At 34.3% G+C, this 21,610-nt stretch overlaps 1 protein-coding gene across 5 annotated transcripts in view; it reads right to left on the bottom strand.

The window, feature by feature from the left end:
- Nucleotides 1-188: 188 nt before the first annotated feature.
- Nucleotides 189-21,610, bottom strand: part of CCDC88A (coiled-coil domain containing 88A) — a gene marked incomplete at both ends in the record, with an annotated part of 120,787 nt that continues 99,365 nt past the window's right edge. The window contains 11 exons of one of the 5 annotated variants that reach the window (XM_079720462.1): nucleotides 189-253; nucleotides 4,418-4,548; nucleotides 4,774-4,880; nucleotides 5,075-5,334; nucleotides 7,197-7,277; nucleotides 8,265-8,336; nucleotides 8,933-9,136; nucleotides 10,141-10,224; nucleotides 13,802-14,016; nucleotides 14,140-14,232; nucleotides 17,517-17,662. In XM_079720462.1, the coding sequence (XP_079576588.1) occupies nucleotides 189-253; nucleotides 4,418-4,548; nucleotides 4,774-4,880; nucleotides 5,075-5,334; nucleotides 7,197-7,277; nucleotides 8,265-8,336; nucleotides 8,933-9,136; nucleotides 10,141-10,224; nucleotides 13,802-14,016; nucleotides 14,140-14,232; nucleotides 17,517-17,662 (1,458 nt within the window). Of the gene's footprint in view, nucleotides 254-3,884; nucleotides 4,881-5,074; nucleotides 5,335-7,196; nucleotides 7,278-8,264; nucleotides 8,337-8,932; nucleotides 9,137-10,140; nucleotides 10,225-13,801; nucleotides 14,017-14,139; nucleotides 14,233-17,516; nucleotides 17,663-21,610 lie in introns of those variants that run through there. The other 4 variants (XM_079720460.1, XM_079720461.1, XM_079720458.1 and 1 more) reach the window with 4 other exon arrangements.

The raw sequence follows: 21,610 nt of genomic DNA, 5'->3' as shown, positions 1-21,610 counted from the left end.
CCTAATCTTGATTTACTAGTAAGACAGAAAGTCATGAATTAAAGCAAGCAATATTTACATCTGTTAATGCAATGTGCACTTGTTCTTATACTTAATGCAGTTAGTTTGTATAAATGAGATTCATCTCATTTACATTTTAAGCAAGAAACTCACCACTTGGCCCACATGTCATGTAGTGGGTAATAGAATTAGGAGCTTTGTTGCTCCCTAGACCTGCTTTTTGAATTTCTGCTTTCTTGTACTTTGTCCACATCTGCAGGAGAAAAGCATTTCATGTTATTTAATGAAAGGCTAAACAGAATACAATTCATGAAGATAAGAAACTAAAGAAAGAGCTCTCATTGAGTAGGGCAAGGAGAAGGAATCTAACTCTGGAAATGTTATTAATCCGATAGACATCTCTGTATTTAAAGACTGATTTTTATATTTTAAAAGCTATTAAGTAATATACTTATGCCCTTTTAGTGTCAGATAGGTTTACTTACTATGTTTATTTAACTAAATGGTCACATATAGCTTTAAAGTAAAAAATAATCTTGCATGCAGCAGCAGAAACATCCACAATGAAATAATTGTATTATTTACTAAGAAAACCAGGGCTCGAGGCATATTTTATTGGCAAATAATATACCTACTTACACTGTTAGAATTAAAATTGCTTTGATCAAAGGGGACCCAGTGCCTAACAATATAAATTTACAATGTCACAAATAATAAGGGTGTAATTTCTAGAAATCTAAGCTAAGAATATGAAAGCTATTCAATTTCATCTAAAACTGGGGTACTAATACAGGCATACCTCAGAGATATTGCAGGTTTGGTTCCAGACCACTGTAATAAAGTGAATATTGCAATAAAGCGAGTCACAAGAATTTTTAGTTCCCAATGCATGTAAAAGTTGTGTTTACACTGTACTGTAGTCTATTAAGTGTGCAATAGCATTATATCTAAAAAACAAAGTACATACCTTAATTTAAAAATACTTTATTGCTAAAAAGTGCTAACCATCATCTGAGCCTCTAGCAAATCATAATCGTTTTGCAATAGTAACATCAAAGACCACTGATTACAGATCACCATAACAAATATAACAATGAGAAAGTCTGAAATAGTCTGAGAATTACCAAAATGTGACACAGAGACACGAAGTAAGCAAATGCTTTTGGAAAAATGGCGCCGATAGGCTTGCTCAACACAGGGTTGCCACAAACCTTCAATTTGTAAAAAAATGCAGTATCTGTTAAGTACAATAAAGCAAAGTGCAATAAAACGAGGTATGCCTGTAATCTGTGAAGCCGCTAGACTATTTATGGAGCTGTCTTGGAGGAAAAAAAGTGCAGCTGCTCAACTGAGTCAGAGTTGCTTCACTTTTATCTCAAAAAAAAAATTTTTTTTTTTAAGTTGGGGCATCTTCGTAAGATTTCATTCCTAGAAAGTATTATGTTGATTTTTTTTAAAGTTTGGGAAACACTAGCTCTATATGATCTCTAAGGTTCTTCTCACTGCTAAAAATTTGATTTCAAGTGCTATCAAGAAACACAAGTAAAATAGTGTTTGGGGGGAATTTTATGACTCTACAGCTGGTGACAGTTTCTGGAGGAAGTCTAACCTGTATTCTTTGAGATCAAGACACACGGACATGGTATGTATCTATCTGTCTTACATGCACAGTGTGTACGTTCTTTTGGAAAACATGCTGTATATATAACTATAGCCATTTGGGTTAGAAATACTTCTTTCCTGTAAGTCTAATATTGTAAAATAATCAGTTTTTACTATAATAGCATATGATTTCTCAATATATTTTTATAAATAAATTTAATATTTTAAAGTATAAGGCCAGACTTATCTAAAAAGTTGAAATGGTTGTGAAATAATCTTTGACTAAATGTGGAAATTACACTAATTATTACATTTGTATCATATATGGCCCCATGTAATCTCACCTATATTTACCATTAAGTTTTATTACCAGGTTATGAAAAAAGGGACACCAAAAACATTTGAAATGTTCGGACTGATTATGAAACAAGTGACAACAAAACAGACTGATGTATTCATGTAGATACTAAAAAATATGAAAGATTTCTGATTGTGTTTATTTGATTACCTGCATTAAAAGCATTTTTAGTAAGAGCTGGCTATGAGAAAAGAAGAGGATAGCTTAATTTATAAAGGATACAAATGTCTTTCCTTCTTTCTTTCTTTTTTTTTAAAGTTTTGGCCGTGCCACATGGTTTGCGGGATCAGGGATCCCCGGTTTCACGACCAGGGATAAAACCCAGGCCCTCAGCAGTAAAAGCATGGAGTCCTAACCACTGGACCGCCAGGGAATTGCCAGGATACACATTTCATTAAGCAAAGATTCTCTATAAATTTTGTTTTCTTTAGCCCAATTAATAACAATAATAATTTAATACAATGTGTAAAATAATAATTTCCTCCCCATTTTTAAAGTTACATTTCAAATCATTTCTTCTAGATGCCAGGCTGCATGACTGTCAGTAATATTTAGGCTGAATCAAGATGGCAGAAACATTTCAGAGACAGAACTAAGATATACTTCTCTAGAAGTAAGTGATTCAGGGTTATGGGTTTCTTGGGGTTTTCTTTTATTCTGGAATAAAACAATTCAAGTTTAGCTGATTCTGCTTTAAAAGTGCTATGACCACAGCAAGATAATTTTAAAGTTTATGACATAAGTTAGAGTTAGCAAATATTTTCTCTATCTTTTATGATTAATTTTTAGTTAAGAGCTTGCATTTATTCTTAATTCTAAAATTTGTTCTACTAAAAAATACTTGTTTAAGTGATTACAAATATGAATTTTGCATTTTATTTTAGCACAATATACTCCTTTTAGAAAATTCTGTTTTAAGGACATATATAATTTAGTAAGAAATAAATTATAGAATTATATAAGTAACAATCTTCACCACTTTATAAGCTTGCTACCCTTTTTGAATAGAAGTAAAAATGCAAATTTCTCACACACTGAGTATGATTTGCTTTATTTCTCTTTGACTGTATATAAAAAAAAAAACCTGAAAAAATCTACTGTGTTAACTGATGCCAAGTAAAAAAGTCATCTTGAAGGAAAGATAGTACTTGAGCTCTTATATTTATCACATGAAGAAAAGTGCAGAGAAGAAATAGAATACAAATACTCCTAGTCCCTGTATGTCACATTTAAATTTGATGTTTTTTTAAAAAAAGAATTACGCTAAATTTATGAGTATTAACAAAGTTTTAAATCTGAACAATTTTATAAATATGAGCAGTAGTTAATAACTATTTCTTTGAAAATAAAGCAGCAGGGCAGAAGGCATAATTAAATGGCAAAAGAAAATGACATCTTTTTAACATATTTTCCTTACTAATACTATACATGTGCAATATGAATATGAAGTGCACATTTTGTAAAAAAAAAAAAAAAGAGAGGAAGAGAGGTAGGGAGAGAGGGAAAGGGGAGCAAAGGGAGGGAGAGAGACAATGAGCATTCTTTTTTGGAACCGATGAAGTAAATATGACTTGGAAATGCTTTGTTGGTAATTATAGCATGCAACCATTTTAACATGCCTCTAGGTATCAAAGTAACAATCTCTTATTAGGTGACAAGAAATGTCAAAGAGGAGCATGTATTGTTAAGGTTCTTAAAGTCATGCAAAAAATGTACAATGCAATTAATAATTCATGCAAGCTTTGTTGTGGTTACATAATCACATTTATATACATGCCACAATGTACACCTGAACACTATCCACAATTTAAAAATAAAAGTATAAACCTAGCCAAATGATACTTTTCAATAGCAGCTCTTCAAATCAGATTAGAGAAGCATAGTGCATATCAAATAACATCAGTATTAAATTGTGCAGTTTTGATCATACACAACCATATTCATACCAAACAGTTTGATTATCCTCAGAAACCAACAATGCAGCTTCTGTGTCATCAGGATAGAGGCATGCAGGAGTGATAAGATTATTGCTAACTACAGAAGACTGTGGGTTACTGTTACTGCAGTTCTGATTATCAGAAAACTGCTCAGTATCTTTCTGTGCAGCTTTATCCAAAGAAGCAGAAGCCTGGTCAGTTAGCCTGGTGACTGGTCTGGGAGGTAGCCCACTTATGTTACTAACTAATTCTGTATTCAGGGATAAAAATGGCTGAGATGGATGAGCCACAATAAATGAGTCTATGCTATCTTTAGCTGATATTCCAAATGCATCATTAGACATATTAACAGTGGCAAAAGTTTGGTTTAGAAAATGTGACCTTTCTGTTCTTGAGTTTCTGGCCTGGGCATATGGAGACGTGGGCTTGTCTGTAGCTAAATCATTTTGTGCTTGAGAACCTACAGCATAAGTTGGACTGTGAAGTGGATGAGAGGACCACTGGTGTAAACGGTACTCACTAGATGTTGCAGTGATGCTGCTATCAGCAGTAGCTGGTGGTGAATCAACTGACATAGGTAGTCTACTGTCCTTGGTCAAAAAATCATGGATGCTTGTCCTTCGAGTAGTTCCTTCGGCAGTAGAGATCACACTGCTTGCACGAGGTAAAGTGGCATAGGGATTACTATCTTTTGATTGTCGTGACAGAGAAGTTTCTTTTACTACTTTTATCTTTCCTTGAGTGCCTAGTGTAGGCTTTCCAGAAGAACTAATGAAATAGGTATCTTCAGTCTTTTGAGGACCAGGTCTCACAAATTGTTCAGGCTTAGTTGTCCGTCTATCATAGAAGTCTCCTGGAGTTTTTCCACTTACTGACCTGGCCAGACCACAGCTAACTGGTTTGTTTTTTCCCAAAAAGTCAGAAGAGACAGACAAACTTTTCATTACTTCATCTAAAAGATTCTCTTGACTTGAGGGCTTTATCTGTTTTTAAAAAAAAAAATCAAATCAGATTAGTGAATACAGCCATGCTTTTACTTTCCTGATACACTAGACTGTACAATAAAAAAATTGCTAATGTCTCTAAACCCTCCTTAAAAAAAAGGCTCTAAAATTCAACTATAGAAATTTAACTTGTAGTGTCCATCTAAATTAAGGTCACCATAGATAAAACTAACCTGTATTGAGGTAAGCTTGTTGCTTTCTTCCAAAAACTGTTGTAGAGTAACAACTTCACTTCCAGGGGAACCAGTTTTGACCTTGTGATGTGCTCGACTCTCTAGTGTTTTGTGCTGGAGCACTGGACTTGATTTGGGCTGTCTTTTCAAGTATTGGATTGGACTGCTACCACTGCTGGACCACGCCTCATGCTCATGAAGCAGGCTAAATTCTCCACTGCTGTGGCTTTGTGGCCTGCTTTGGATATTAACTGCACCTGCTTTTGGAGTAAATGGTGTGTTAAGAGTTCAATAATAGAAATGAGATTAAAACTATGTAAGTACTGACATTTGTTGACTGGATTCTTACAAATAGCCAAACTGACTTTCAAAGCTTTATTCAGAAATGCTTAGTAAACCATGTTAATCTCCCATCAGTCTAACAAATGTCTACCATAGCGTGCTTCCTTATTTGTCAAGTTGACAAATACTATAAGCTCCACAAGGGCAAAGACTTGCCATCACCACCATACCCACAGCCTAAACACATAAAGCAGGCACTCAATACATTTGATGAGTAAATGAATGAATAAACAAGGAAATAATATATTTTTTAAAAGTCGGGTTCAAATAATTGTAAAACACCTCACAATTTAAAACAAAACATGATTATATGAATTTTAAATTATTTGAGAATGTTAAAACCAAAAACTCTTCTAAATGCTAAAAATTCTAATTCTTTGACTTTTTATGAGGTCTGTATTACTTATTTGAAGGTTTATTTGTTGATCATAACTGAATAATCTTAAAGAAATATTTTAAAAATTTAAACAGCAAGCATCTAAGGAAAGTCAAATGGAGACATGATGTAATTACTTAGAAAATTCCAGTAAAAATATAAAATTAAGTATGTAGTATTTTGTTCTTTAATATCTGAATCATCTGATTCTCCCTGCTTTCCACTGTTGGTATGGTGGCTATACAGCTTTCAAAGACTCGGTTGAGGCTGAACAACTATACAGAATGCAAATTACTAGTTCTGGAAAAAAGATCCCTAAAGTTTATGCTATTCCTTAAGAGTGCTTATTCATTTTGATCCATTGCAAACTGTGTAGATACAGCATCAAGATAGAAAATGCAACTTTCCATGGTTTCCTAATCACAGAGAATAAAACGGGTCAGGAAAGATTTTGGCTCAAGCTATGTAACATTTTACAGGAAAAAGATTTTCTTAAATTTTCAAATCAGAAAAGACTTATTTACATTTCAGACTGTATTTTTCTACAGGATATAAAAACATGATTATAAAAATGAAAAAAATAATACCTCCTTGAAATCAGATTGTTCAGATCATTGCAACAAAGTCAAAGCATTAATAATAAAATATAATCACAACTGAGACAAAATGATTTTATAATATGAAAAAGCAACAGAACAAATGCACTCATTATAATTTAACAATTCTGGACTGTAGAGAATAACTACTTTCACAAACCTTTATAATCTATTAAATAATTCCAGAATCTGAGTAGGCAGTATACCTTTAAGGAAAAAGGTGTTAGTCAATACTTCCAGACATTTACATAAAAATTTCACCTTGGAATGCATACTAAAAAATTGAGGAAAAAGATATCTTGAACTAATTCTTTATATGAACTATATGCACCCATTTGGCTCTTGTTACAGTTACACACACACATACACACACAATTGTCTTTTCAAATTAAAAAAATATATTCCTCCTTATTTCATGGATAAGAAAAGCTAAAACTATTTCTATAACACCTTCTGTGAGTTCAAACTACATGTATCATGAGAAAGTTAAGGACAGCCACTTTCATGACAATGACAAAATGTAAGTAAAATAAGAACCTATAGATATTTTGAAATATAAAGATTACAAGAAAAAGATTTTATTTGTGAGGATGAAAAATGGAAACTAAAATAACTGCTCCTGTTTTTACATTTGTACACATTGAAATACATTTGTATTGCAATGTGAAAAGTATAAAATATTCCAAGGAACTATGTTCCAAACATAGAATGATTTGGATTTCATACTTTATGCCAGAAACTTCATCAATCTCCCACTTTTAAATCTGGAAATGGATGGAGCATATTAATAAATTTACCTACAGCATACCTTTGACTTCATGGAGTGAAGCATTATTATTGCTATTGCTAGTGGATGTTCTGCCACTATCAAGGCTGGCTGGTCTTGAAGCTAAATGAAAAAATCAGGAGACAGTGATAAAACTTCCAGCTGAAGACAATGAACTTTACATTCTGATTACAGAATGCTTTGAGGAAGCAATCATGCATACTTTCACAGGCTGAGCATGCCCACAGAGAGTTGAATCTTACAGATTAGAGGGCAAAGGCATTTCCAGATAGTTCAGTTAAACAGTTGAGAACAGGACACTTCTCAGACAATAGCTGAGATTCAAAGAAAAGAAGATAAAAGTGCATAATTAGATTTGGAAATGGATTTCTAGATGGATACCAGGACTGTTTTAGTTGAACAGAATGACATGCCCTCCCCCCCAAAAAAACCTGGTGATTAGGTCACTTACAACAGATCAGACAAGGAACCCTGCACATTGCAGAGGTGCCACGAACAGGAGGAATATGAGCATCTGCACAGTTAATGTCCTGTATTCCTATCCATACAAGGGAAACAATTGCACAGTTAACATGGCCCTATCCTACTTCTTAAAGTCCTGCTTACATATGAAATTCCTTTAACATATTCCTTTACATATGAAATTCCGTTATCCATTATTTGTTAATTTAGTTTGGTAAGATATGACTTTCCAGATAGAAACTAAAAACTCTGAAATGCTCAACATTGCAGAAAATGTGGTTTCTTAGAGTTTGTCCTTTGCCAAAGTGAATATTTTTAAAACCAAACATAAAATGTATCTCATAACTTTAACCTTATGCCAAAATGGCAACAAAATTACCTTTGAGCATTGTGCAGGCATACTTTATAAATGACCTTGATGAAAACAGAGACAATTTGGATGAAGTAATAACCTTAAAAAAGGCAAAAGGGGGAAGTAGGTTTGAAGAAATAGCAGAGGTAGCTATGAGATGCAGGTTAGAGAAAACATGCTTGCTGGCAGTGCTACATTCAGCAGGTTAATGCAAGAGTCTTAGCATTCTCATTCTGTATGTAATATGTACTCTCTAAATAAAGTTCATATCTTACCATGAACTCTTGATCCCGTACTAGAATCATCACTAATACCTTGTGGACTTACGTCTTCAAAGGATGTAGTATCTACATAAAATAGCAAAATGAATATAAAAATATTTTTAACAAACAAATTATAAAATTTTATTTATGCAGAATATGGAAATTCTTTTTCAACCATGTATAATACATCTTGATTTAACATATTTCATAGATTCAATCATAAACGAATAGGAGTAAGAAATAGCTCTGATGAGAGTTGACTTGCTTAGGGAAAACACCAGAAGCACTGAAACAATCTGCCTGTGACCCTGCAAAGCAAAGCAAGAGCCTGGGTTGCTCTGTGTGGTTCTCTGTGATGCTATAGTGTTTCTAGGGGTTTTTTTTGTGTTTTTTTTTAAAGCTTCTATCACTCTCTCCTTTTCTCATTCTTTTACTTGGTTTACTTTTCCATTTCTTGTTAGTTCATTATCTGTTTATTATGAAAGGCCTAGGAAAGATTTTAGTTATTTGTACGATGTTTTAAATTTTTGAAATGATTTGAAAATTCCCTCAGATCAAACCCAGATTGTTTTGATCATTATTTCAGGTTGCTGCTGTCAAAAAAGTAAACATGGGAAAGTCAAATTAAAATTCCTGTTGCCAACAGTTACACCACAGTGCAAATAGCAGACGGCCTATACCTTTATTATTAACCAACTGCTTGGATCTGAAGCCTGTAGAAGAGTTGACAGTTGAAAAGTTGATGGCTGTAGTAGAGAAGGCCATAGCTCCCAATTCTTTTCTCCTTTTACCCGTTGAAATATCATCAGGAACCTCCAAATTCTCAGTACTACCTGTCCACTGTCCTCCTGCTAGGACCATGGACTGCACCAGGTCATTCATGGCTGGGATGCAAATGAAAGCAAATGAATCAGCATGGTTAATGTATTTGTTCTTATTTCTATTTTGTATTATAAATGATCTGACTTTTGTCTATGGATTAATGCAAGTGAAATAAAAAACTAACCACAAGGTCATTTGAATTATGACATGCATTCAGCTGAATGAAATGAGTAGGCCGAAGGCTGATAAACTTCAATAAATGTTTTTATCACCCTCCACCCCCTTTAAAGATAGGAAAAAGAATTTTACTCTGTACAACTGCCATGCTTTTGAGCAGTGATGTACAATATAATTAGAAGCCTTCATAATGTGGTTCTGTGGTGACAAAAATGGAATGAATAAAGGTAATATGGAGAGCAGTTCTTTACAGCATCACTATTGAAAATGATAAAGAATCCTTGGTCAGAGCAGATTACTGAAGAAATTATTCATTTTATGAATCAAATAAGTATACCATTCAATAAAAACCTGAAAGAGAGGATATCCAAAGTGACAAGACATTTAATGTGATTATGTAATTACCCATTCCACTTAAAAAAAGAAAAAACAGAGTATTATTATATAAAGAATGACAAACATTCTCAAGGGTTACAGGCCATTTTATTTATTTAATTATTTAATCCTAGTTCATTAAGAAATTAAATACCTAATGCTAAAGGTTTTGTTATATTTTCTTTAAGTAAATTTCTTTGGGAAGAAATCTCTATGGCATATAAAATTAAAGGTTTTTTTCTGCCAACTTTTAGAAAGTACTGGAAATTTCCAAGTATATTACATGTATGACTAAACATATGCATGTATATGTATAAGTATAAGTGAACATACATATAATGCAAATTCAGTGCCAGTTATGAAAAAAAAATATTCTTCCAGCTCCTTGTATTACAGGAAGACTGCACTTTGCAAAATAAGAAAATTGGCACAGTCCAAAGAATGGTTAGTGAAAAATTAGTAATGGAAGCCAGTGTAGTCATTTGAAAGAAGCTGAACTGTCATAAAGTCTTACACATGGAACGACGGTAGCAGGCCTTCATTTTGTCTTTATCCTTCGGTCTGTTCCTCAAAAAGGGCAGTCTTTTCAGTGCAACCACTTTAATGTCAGAGCATGAGGAAAAACAGAAACAGAAAAATGAAAGAAAAAAGGGAGAAGAACAGATGGGAGTTAAATGTTGAAATTAAGGACAGAAATGAATGTCTGAGCTTCAGCTATGTAAACTATACTAAAGCTATTATTCTCGTGCTGCTGAGTGATAATGAAATATGAAATATGTACTTTGATACTTTAAAATACTTGGAAAAGCACTGAAGACAATGATGAGAAACATATACTTTGAAAGCTTGGATTGACTAAAGTCCTAGAAATACAGGAACTGATTAGAACTACTTACAGAAGGAACAATTTTCCTAGTTAAGTTGTAAAGATACACCTTTATTATTAGGGCCATTATTGGTGGATCACAGAGTACACATGATGAAAATGTAGAAGGCTTTCAGTCCTCTATTTTCTTTAACTTTTTAAATTGTAAGATTTTATTTTGGAAAAAAAGTAATTCAGAAAAATGTACATCCTGTACATTTTTAGTACAGGCATTAGTAAAATGCCTCAACAAAAACTAGGGGATGTTTAAAATAATCTAAAGAAACTTAAAAAAACTTTCGTTATTTCCTTAAACTTTAAAAAAGAAAATAGGGAATTACTTCTTGGTTTAAACTGAATCCTGGTGCATTATTTAGCAGCACCACAGAAATATATACTCTTCTAAGAGAAGTATTTCAAAAGATGACAATTATATTAATTTCATTTTGCAAAAGGTTGGCTGGGAGAAAGAAAAAACAGTAGTTTGATAGTAGCTTTTAAGCTTTGATAAACCTAAAAGATAAAGAGGTAGGGCTTCCCTGGTGGCGCAGTGGTTGAGAGTCTGCCTGCCGATGCAGGGGACACGGGTTCGTGCCCCAGTCCGGGAAGATCCCACATGCCATGGAGCGGCTGGATCCGTGAGCCATGGCCGTTGAGCCTGTGCATCCGGAGCCTGTGCTCCGCAACGGGAGAGGTCACAACAGTGAGAGGCCCACGTACCGCATAAAAAAAAAAAAAAAAAAAAAAGATAAAGAGGTAACCTAAAGCAAGCAAAAATGACAGAAAAATATGTATTTATAACATTTTTAGATATTTTAAAGGGCTTTTGGGCTTATTAAAAGAAATCAAAGGTAGCACTACGCAGGAAAATTATATGAACGAAAATTAGGGTTATACTACAGTAGGAGTCATTAACATAAAAATTAAAATGTTCACTAGAGTCACTAACATTCTTAAGCTACACTTTAAGAAGATTTTAATACGAAAAACTGTTACATCTTTTTGGAACTGCAACTTAAGAGCTATGGGAAAAACTCACATCAACATTTAAAAGCATACTGTACACAGCCTTAATAACTATGCTGTTTCTCAGGGTTTGCTGTCATCTTATAAATAATAAAAAGCTCTTCTGACAAACTGACGAGTATCACTCATTAAGGAGAATGCAAGGACATACAGCTTTTTAACTTATTTATTTGATTGCTATTAAGAATAGTCATGATTCATTTAAGCTTTTATTTCATTTCTAGCTTGGTAAACACAGCTGTTTTCAATGATTAAAAAGAAATGAACTGAAAGCAATGTAAAAATGGACACTTAGCTAAAACAAAGCTGAGTGGTTGCAGCATGCACACGTTGTCTTGTTTAGATACTTTCTTTTCCTGTTTTCAACTGTTTTCCATAGACTGCTTTACTGACAGACAGGCACTCATCCAAAATGGACAGGATAAAAGGAGTTTTAAATTTGCCAGTGGTGGAATGTGATCCTTCTTATGGCAATTAGTTTGTAGATATACAATGTTCTCTTCCCAAACTATATTGAAATTAAGGGAACATTAGAATGGTTGGGTTTTGTGTTTATTTTTAAAATTCTAAAACTGAACAGCTGCTGGAAAGGAGAATATTACTTCCTTCTGATTCTTACTCTGGATGTTTCAGCAGAGAGTATGAAGGAATGACAGATTTATATTTAAAACAAACAAGCTTACCTCAAAAAAGACTGTGCCTTTCTTTTGTATATTTTCATATCAGAATTGAAATATCTTCCTTTAATTAAAAATATTAAGTATACCCATGACCATTTCTCATTAAATATGATGTAAGATATTTTATATTCAAAGGTAGCAGATAAAATTGAATCATCCGGCACCTTTTTAAGGAAAACTTGATGATCTCTCTACCATACTCACAGATTTCATGTAGATTAGGCTGACAAGACTAATCTTATATGGATATACAGAATTAAACCACTTTCTTATACACACACACACACTTGTACATACGTATGTATGTATGTATGTATGAATATGTACTCAGGTATGGGAATGATATTTTTGTTGCTTACTTGTGGATTCTAGTTTATAGGGTGCTATAGTTGCATTCTGAAATATAGCCTATAATGAATGTCTAATCTCCTACACTCTAAAATACTGTTTTTTCAGAGATAATTCCCCTGAGGACAAAACAACGTCTATATAGTTTTTTGAGTGTTTTGAGAGCTGCCCATATGGAGAGTCTACCCCTGGAGGAAGTAGTAGCTGTTTTTGCCTATACTATACTTCAGAAGAATAGTACTGAAATTCATATATATATATATATATATATATATATATATATATACACACATACATATATAGTTTACTATATGTATATATGTGTAAACATATATACATACATATACTTTTAAATTTAGTGATTCTGGTTATAGTGTGAATGGATTCATAGTATCCTGTTTACATATTTTATAAGAACATTGCTAGTAGTTAAATTCTTGTATATCTTCAAAGGGCCTACCACTGGATTCTTTTCTTTCTCTTAAAATACACTTTTTCAGGCTTTTACTTTGCTCTTGATGTTTAGCAAAGTGCACTAATAATGAAATCAAGAGAGTATTAATTGTATAGGGCACGTTATATTATACTTCTACATTTGTAATTTAAAAAGTTAAATCGCAAGTTTATGCGCAAACTTATATCTCTATATCTATTTTATTTTCATTGAACCTTTACCAAACAATCCCTCAATAACTTTTATAACCTTCAACTATTTCTAAATCATTGAATAACATTCTCTTCAAATTCATAGCTATTTTTCTTTGCTTCCCCACAACGTAACTTTTCTCCAATTTGACAGCATCAAAGTATGAGTAAGACGTCATTTAAAAAAAGCCTTACTATTAAGTTATAAATAATTTCAAAAATGAGCTCTTATAAATATTTCTCGGTTGTTCCTCAAAATTACCCTGTGAAGTATGACACAATGGTAAAAGGCTTGCCCATGTTAACAGGACTAGCAAGTGGCAGAGGTATTCTGGCTCTCATTTCACTGGTCTTTCTGTACTATTTTATCTCCCTGGCCGAATGATGGTATCTCTGTGTATGATATTTCTCTAAATACACAATATAGAAAATCATGTGGTTATGCAGTATTGCAGTAGGCAGTGAATTTTAAAATGATATGGAGTTAAAAAGAAACACATTCATCAGACTATTATCCCAAAAGACTGTGGAAGCTATTTAAAAGAAATCTTCAGTAAGGATTCTAAATCAGTACTAGAGGTCACAAATGTTTAAAGAGTTTAAGCACTCACTGCTGCTTTTCTTGGTCCCCAGAGTTTGGCCATCTTCTAAAGAGTTTGAACCTACTGAAGAACTATCTTGACTATCTTGATGGGGGAGTTGAAGAAATCCTTCACTGGAGTCTGAGCGGGTTGGTGTTAATGTTAGTGATTTCTGACGCTCCCGATTAATGTCTTTCTTAGACTTTATCAATTTTCTCATTTTTAGAGTAATCCAGTTGCCTCTCCTAAAAAATAATTTAAAAAAATTCTTATCAGTCTAACATTCAACATATGAGTCCCTCTCAAAATCAGAAGCTTCTGTTTTGTTTTTTTTTAATAAAAATGAAAATAAACCTGGTTAATAGTACCTTCTAGGAGGAGATGGGTCATAAAATTTGTATTGATCCATAATTTTCTCTTCTAATTTCTCCTTTTGTCGTCTTAATTCATTTAACTTATCACTATAAAAATAAAAGAACATGCATCATATTTTGTACAGTTATGAAGGATGTTATTTGGGGACTATGATCTAACTTCCTCCCCAGAACATAAAATACAGATACCACAGTTGACAACTAAGAATTTAATAGGTAGTAACAATGGAATTTTTCTAAGTTTCTCATTTTCTTTAAATTTATGACTTACTTAAATAAAAGGACATAGGACTTAAAGTTTCAATTCTTCAATAGGATTTTTAAGAAAATCTTCCATATTACAATATCATCATGACAAAAGAATTCTCTCAACATCTTTTTACAGCTATTAAGCAACATTATATCAACACTGACTACTCCCCTATTCTTGGATCTTTAGTATATCAAATCATTTTTGGTATGAAGGGTGATTTATCATAATTTATATAGGCAAAATATTAAAATGTTGGATAGCTTGCTTAACAATTACAAATACAATAAATAATCCTTCAACGACATCTTCATGCAAACAGATTTTTTTCCTTTATGGCAGAATTATTTAGGCTTAATTTACTAGTAGAGAATTATTTCCTGCTTCCAGGAATGCATGAGTACACTAGCTTCACCACATCTTAGTTTCATTTTTATGTTCTTCACAGTATATATTATATAGGGAAATGAAAGTAAAATGATCTCTCTAAGAAAACTGTGATGCCAAAGAATACTATTTATTAAACAAATATTTAGCAATCATTCACAGTGAGGAAGGCATGAGCCATGAGGTGTATATAAAGATGAATAGTAAGTTGCCCAGCTCTGCTTACAGTACAGTAGGAGAGAGAAGATATATACACAAATGACTGTTATAATCCAAAATAGTAGGCATGACAAAATAAAAGTACCGTGGAAGTACCAAAGGAACTTATAAAAGGGAAAATATTTCCATCTTGGATGACCAAGGAAAGCCTCATGAAGAAAAAGGCCATATCAGATAGACTGAAACAAAAAATAAACATGCTAAATTAAACCGATGAGCTGAGAATAAGGAGTGAGGGAGTTTCACGTTTAGATTTAGCTTAACAGAAAATCAGAAGTATTGAAGGTTTCATTACAGTGTGACATTATAAAATCTATGCTTTAGATACCTTAACTCAATGATGGAAGAGGATATTATCAGAAAGGATGGAGGTAAAGAAAGCATTCAGGACGCTAATGGGGGGAGCCTAATTGAGTGGGAGGGAAGAATTAGGGCAGTGGGAAATAGAAGGAAATGATGTGAGAGTTTATATGGAAGAACTTTGTGAACAGATGTTGCCATTGATTATACCACAGCTCAAATAGCACACAGCCTATACCTCCCAGTTCTTTTCTCCTCTTACCTGCTGAAATATCATCAGGAACCTCCAAATTCTCAGTACTACTTATTCACTGTCACTCCTACTAGGACGATGTGACAGAGGCATTCAGCTAGAACTGTCTGACATGTAAGATGATATTTTAAATTTAAATTCAAAAAGTCAGAATAGGTACTAATATTTATAAGTCAACTGTATAGATATGATCACTGAAACCTTAGAAATGGATTATTCACCAAAGGTCATAATATTAAGAAGATAAAGTGTTGAATAATACCTCTGCTTAAGGGACAGGAAACTTAAATGCGAAAATTTTAGATACACTCACTGCTTCTTAAACTAAAATACCCCTTATGGCAGAGAGTAAAGGCATACATGCTGCCAAAAGGATTAAAGATCCAAAGTGGCCAGGCACAAATGTGAAATTTCTTTGAAATTTACATTTACCTTAAAAGTTCACACAAACTCCACCTTTTGCTCCATGGTATACCTGTGTATTAATATAAAAATAATGTTCCTTGCCCCAAATTTTGTAGTAAAATTGACGCTTCAAAAAATGTATGGTGTATCCTGGTTTCATATGTGCCCTGAAGCTCACCATTATATACATTAAGTCTGAAAGTCACTTTTTTTTTTTTTTTTTTTTGTGGCCTCTCCTACTGTGGAGCAGAGGCTCCAGACACGCATGCTCAGCGGCCATGGCTCACGGGCCCAGCTGCTCCGCGGCATGTGGGATTATCCCAGACCGGGGCACGAACCCATGTCCCCTGCATCGGCAGGTGGACTCTCAACCACTGTGCTACCAGGGAAGCCCTGAAAGTCACATATTATTTCATTTACTCCTTAGGATAATGCTGGAAGTAGGTGTTATATCTCTATTTTAGAGAAAAAGAAACCAATGATCAAAGAAATGAAGTAACTCGTCTATAGTCACATAACTAGTAATGAGAAGAATTGGGATTTGAATTAGGAGCTGTCTGATTTCAACATCTGTGCTATTTCTATTATACTATGGTGCTTCTCATTTAGGGAACAAGAGGAAGAGAAGAATTTAGTAAAGGTGAATCATGGTGTATTACAAAGACTATCCACTGAGCTAACCCGGCCAAAATCTCTGATTTTACCAGATTCCTCCACTCTCAACAGAGAAACAACTTACCAATAATTAAGCTCTGTCAATTCTATCTTTCACATCTCTCTTGTATTGATATTTGATCTCAACTACCACTGCTTATGAATTATTTTTCATTAGATTATTGCAACAGCCTTCTTAAAAACTTATTCCTTGTCTCTATTCTCAGAACCTCCAATCTACACTCTAATGTCATCAGTGGTTTAAACCATCAGTCAATCAAACAAACAAACAAAAAGCACAAATCTGATCACATTACTCCCCGATCAAATTTTTCAGCAAGTCTTTTGTACGGCAAAGAAAACCTTTGTCAAGTGGCTCCTGAGTGTTTAGCCACTTCTCTGCTACTCCTCCTTCCTCGATTTTGTTCCAGCAAGAACAATTAATTTTTAGATCCTATACCACAGTAATAATATACTTTCATCACACCTCCTGTTTCTGCATTTGCTGCTCTCTTGGCCTGGTATGCCTCCTTAGGCAAACTCCTACTGAACCTTTAAGTCTCAGCTCAATCAATCATCTTTAGAAAGTCCACCTTCCCTTGCAGACTAAGGTATTCCTTCCCTTATATTTGCTGTATTTCTATGGTTTCCTATACACACCTCCATTACAGAATTTATTTGTATTTCTTGCTTTATATTAGTAGTTCATTAAGAGCAGGATCCATGTGTTTTTATGTTAGTATTTCTGGTTATTAGCCCAGAACATAAACATTAAAAATATATATATCAAAATAATAATGTTGAAAATCAAGAAAAATTAGCATTGCATTTTCTCTGCCACCAGGTATGGCAATGATAAAATCATAAGTAATATTTCAGAGTGCAAGATTATTTGGTACCTACATGTACTGTCTTTGTTCAACATGAAAAAGATCCTTGCTTTCCATGTTCTGCTCCAATAGTGTTCTGTTCTGTAGCATTAATGTCTGAATTTGATCTAGTAGATGTCGATTTTCCTCTTCTAAATTTCCTTTAAGTTGGCTTAGCAACTGTTTAAACACAAACATTTATTTTTTAAAATATCAACATTTATATTTAACATAAATCCCCCAAAACATCTGAAAAACATAAGTACTTCACAAAGATTTAAGTCTTCTGCTATTTGAACAATCAGATGGTTGTACTCTGATTAGAACATGAGTGATTATTTTAGTAATAATGACAGCTAAAGTACTGGGTTATGTGCTGGACACATATGTTTTCTTAATTCTCACAAACACTGGGTTTAACATATAATAAATTATCTAGTTCCAAAAACAAACACTGCTTTCTTTACAGCTGTTTGACTCAGAGTCCAAAGCTAGATTCCTATCTCTGGCCTTCCATTTAAAAGTAGCTATAAAATGCTGAACAAATTAGTAGCTCTCTGAGCCTCAATGACCCCACCTATAAATGGAGGATAACAACTCCCATCCCCCAAGACTGTTGCAAGGATTAAATAATATATGTAAAGTATGTGGTGTCATGCCTATGGCACACAGTAGGTACTTAATATACCTCATTCTTCCCCCAACCACTGTTTTCAAGAAACCTTAACAGTTTGTGTATAATTTTTATGGCTTGATCCAAGGGAGTCAGGTAATCTAGTATCAATAAATGGGTGGTATTACTACTGATTATTACTAGTAGTTAGGCTGCCAGCATGATTGAGCTGCTTCTTCTCTGTAGTCAACAGAAATTAGAAATATGCCTTAGTTAGGCCAGAAGTTTCAGCAGAAGTCAGAGAGCTCAAAGTAGTGATTGTCAAAATTTAGTGTCACTTGCAGAATATATTTTTTAAATGTAGAGAAAAAAAGCAAGAAAAAATAAAAATAAAAAGCAGATAGTATAATACTATGAATATCCATAAATAGACATCTAGATCTAACAACTGTCAATACTGTGCTATATTTGTTTTATTTATCTATATGTTGTTAAATTGAAATACAACATATGTGGTAGATTCACTGCAAAATTGAATGCAGTGCTCCTCCCTGTACCCTCTTGTGCTGTGACTTCTCACTTTTCCTATCAAGAAGTGGAATCTACTTCCCCTCTTCTTGAATTTGGAATGCCTCTGGCCAAGGGAAGGAGGCAGAAGTGATGGTGTGATAGTTCCAAGCCTAGGCCTCAAGAGGCTTATGTGCTTCCCCTCAGTCTCTTGGAATCCTATTGGAGGATGAGAGACCACATGGCACAGACAAGTTACACCAGCTGGGGCCACCTTAGACCAGCCAGCTCTCAGGGTACGTGCCAGCTAACTGCAGATACAGGAGCAAGCCCTACCAAGATCAACTGATCTTAGCGCACACATCAATGCAGATTAGCACATCTGCTCAGCTAACCCAGACTCATGAGCAAAAATAAATGTTTACTGTCCCTTACCACTGAGGTTCTATGGTTCTTATACAGTATTACTGCATCAGCAGACAACTGATAAAACACATAAACAGAAAAGAGAACAAATTTTATGTGTATATACAGCTCAATGAATTATCACAAAATGAACTCGTGTGAAGCAGCACCCAGATCAAGAAACAGCACATTAATTGTATTCCAGAAACACTTGTGCTCTCTTCCAATTACCACCCCTTCCCACAAAGATTAACTACTATACGAACCTCCGACACTATGGATTCATTTTTCCACTCCCTCCAAATCATGTTATTATATGACTTAGCCCCTACCCAAGGGTTAGCATTTGACTCAAGTTGGGACAATCAGCCAGGGATAAGGTAGTTAGGGCCCTTTCTGATCTCTGCTGAGCAGTCTTCTAGACCACCAGTGACATGTAGGACCTTATCAGACAAATTATGGCTAGCTGTCTCATTCCTTGGATCTCCACGTTAAATTTCTTGAGTAGTTTGCTGGTCTGTGACTTGCCACATCTAACATTCCAACCTCAGGCTATCTGAGAGTTGACCTTTGACAGCCCTCCTGGGTGTGGAACTCTCCTGTTCTCTGCTCAAATCAAGCCAGTCCCCTCCAGTAGCAAAGTGGTTGGTTTTCAAGGCTTGCCCCTTGCCTGAACTACCAGGTATGGAGAAAAGGGAGGAAGGGACTAAGAACGGGAGAAGTCACATGATGAAATGCCTCAAACAACCTCCTACCCAAAGCTGAGTAGTTTTTCTTTAATAAATTCTTCTCAATTTGTTGTATGTCTTTGCTTGAGTTCCAGAGCCCTAAAATGGTTGTTTTTGATAGTTCTGCCCAATTTTATTGTTTCTGGGGAAGTTGATTTTGTCATGTTCTTCACTGTACGTCATGTTCCTCTGTAAGTATATTACCCCAATTATATTTTATTTAAACTTTTATAAATCACAGGCAGAATGAATGTTCTATAATTTCTGAACTCTGTTGGGTAATTAAATATGTATGATTTCAAACTAATTTTTTCTATTAGTTTGTGATTTCAGACAAAAAACTTTTAAGTATTACTTTTCTGATGCAGTCTATTCCTAATTCCATTTAAGGGTTTGCTTAAGTGCTGGTTTCCTAAAAGTTCCAAGAAATTCAGATGTTAAGCTATACTCAAGCTTTAACAATTTAGGGACCAATCATAAAATTTAAGAATTATTTAAGGCTTTCAATATCCTTTTTCTATTTCAAAACTTTTATCGCTTTATCAAATCATCATGGGAAGAGGCATGGAATTATGTAAAGAGTAGAACTGTATACATAAGGCAGATATCACTTCTGTTCAAAACTCTCCCATGGCTCCCCTGTTTTACTCAGAAAAGTGTTTTACAATGGCCTATAAAGGCAACATATCTGGCCCAGGCATATCTCTGAGCTCATCTCCTACTACTCTCTCCCCTTTGCTCATTCCACTCCAGCCACACTAGCTTCCTTGAGTATTCCTCAAACATACCAGTATTCCCCTGACCTAGGTTCACTGTGTGGGCTGTTTGCCTGGAATGTTCTTTCCCCAGATATCCACATAATAATACACTAATCTTCAAATCTTTGTTCAGGGATGCCTAGTTAAAATTTCATTCTATACTCCCTCATCCACTTTGGGGGTCCTTATCCCCCTTTACCCTACTCCATTTTTACTTGCACATAACTTATCATCTTGTAACATACCATATGTTGCAGACTAATCTTCAAAATGGTTACAGCAGTATTTCCAGTCCATATGCTCTTCCAGAATCTTGCCATTCACCATCAAGAGGCTGAGTCTATTTCTCTTTCCCTTGAACCTGGATGGGACTTTGACTGCCTCGGTGAATAGAATGCAGGGAAAATGATGCTGCATGACTTCTGAGGCTTGATCATTAACATAGAGATGGCTTCTCTCTGTTCTCACCATGTTGTGAGAAAGCCCAAACCAGTCCATGGGGAGAGATCACGTGAAGAGGAAACTGATGCTTCTAGCCGATAGCCAGCATCAACACCAAACATGCACTCAGCCTTTCAATCTTTCAACTGAGGGCCCAGATGCAAGTGGAGCACAGACAAACTGCCCCCACTGTCCCTGTCCAAATTCTGACCCACAGAATATGTGAGCATAATAAATGGCTGTTTTATACCATCATGTTTTGGGGTAAATTGTTACACAGCCATATGTAACGAAACACTGAAACACTATATATTTCACTTACTTATTATGTTTATTGTCTGCTTCCTTCCACCATAAGCTCCACAAGGAAAGCGATTTTTACCTTTTTGGTTTACTAATACATGCCAGGTGGTCAGTAAACATTTTTTCATTAAACAAAGGTTAATTTTTCAAAGTATCTGAACATATAAGTTTAAACTAATAATAAAAATTGTTGAAATTAATGATAAAGGAAGAAGGAAGTTTTTCTGAATGATTTGTGAATTTCAATTATCCTTGACCAATTCTTTTAGAGATACCCCACTAAACATATACTGCTATTATCATTATTATAATATGATTGTTTACTTTTTAGGCAAGTCTTGATACCTAAAGAGAAGGAAACAGCAATTAAACT

This window comes from Hyperoodon ampullatus, assembly GCF_949752795.1.
Source record: "Hyperoodon ampullatus genome assembly, chromosome: 15".
Taxonomy (NCBI): Eukaryota; Metazoa; Chordata; class Mammalia; order Artiodactyla; family Ziphiidae; genus Hyperoodon; species Hyperoodon ampullatus.
Note: the sequence above shows the minus strand (reverse complement) of the source record. Positions and strands in the feature narration are given on the sequence as shown.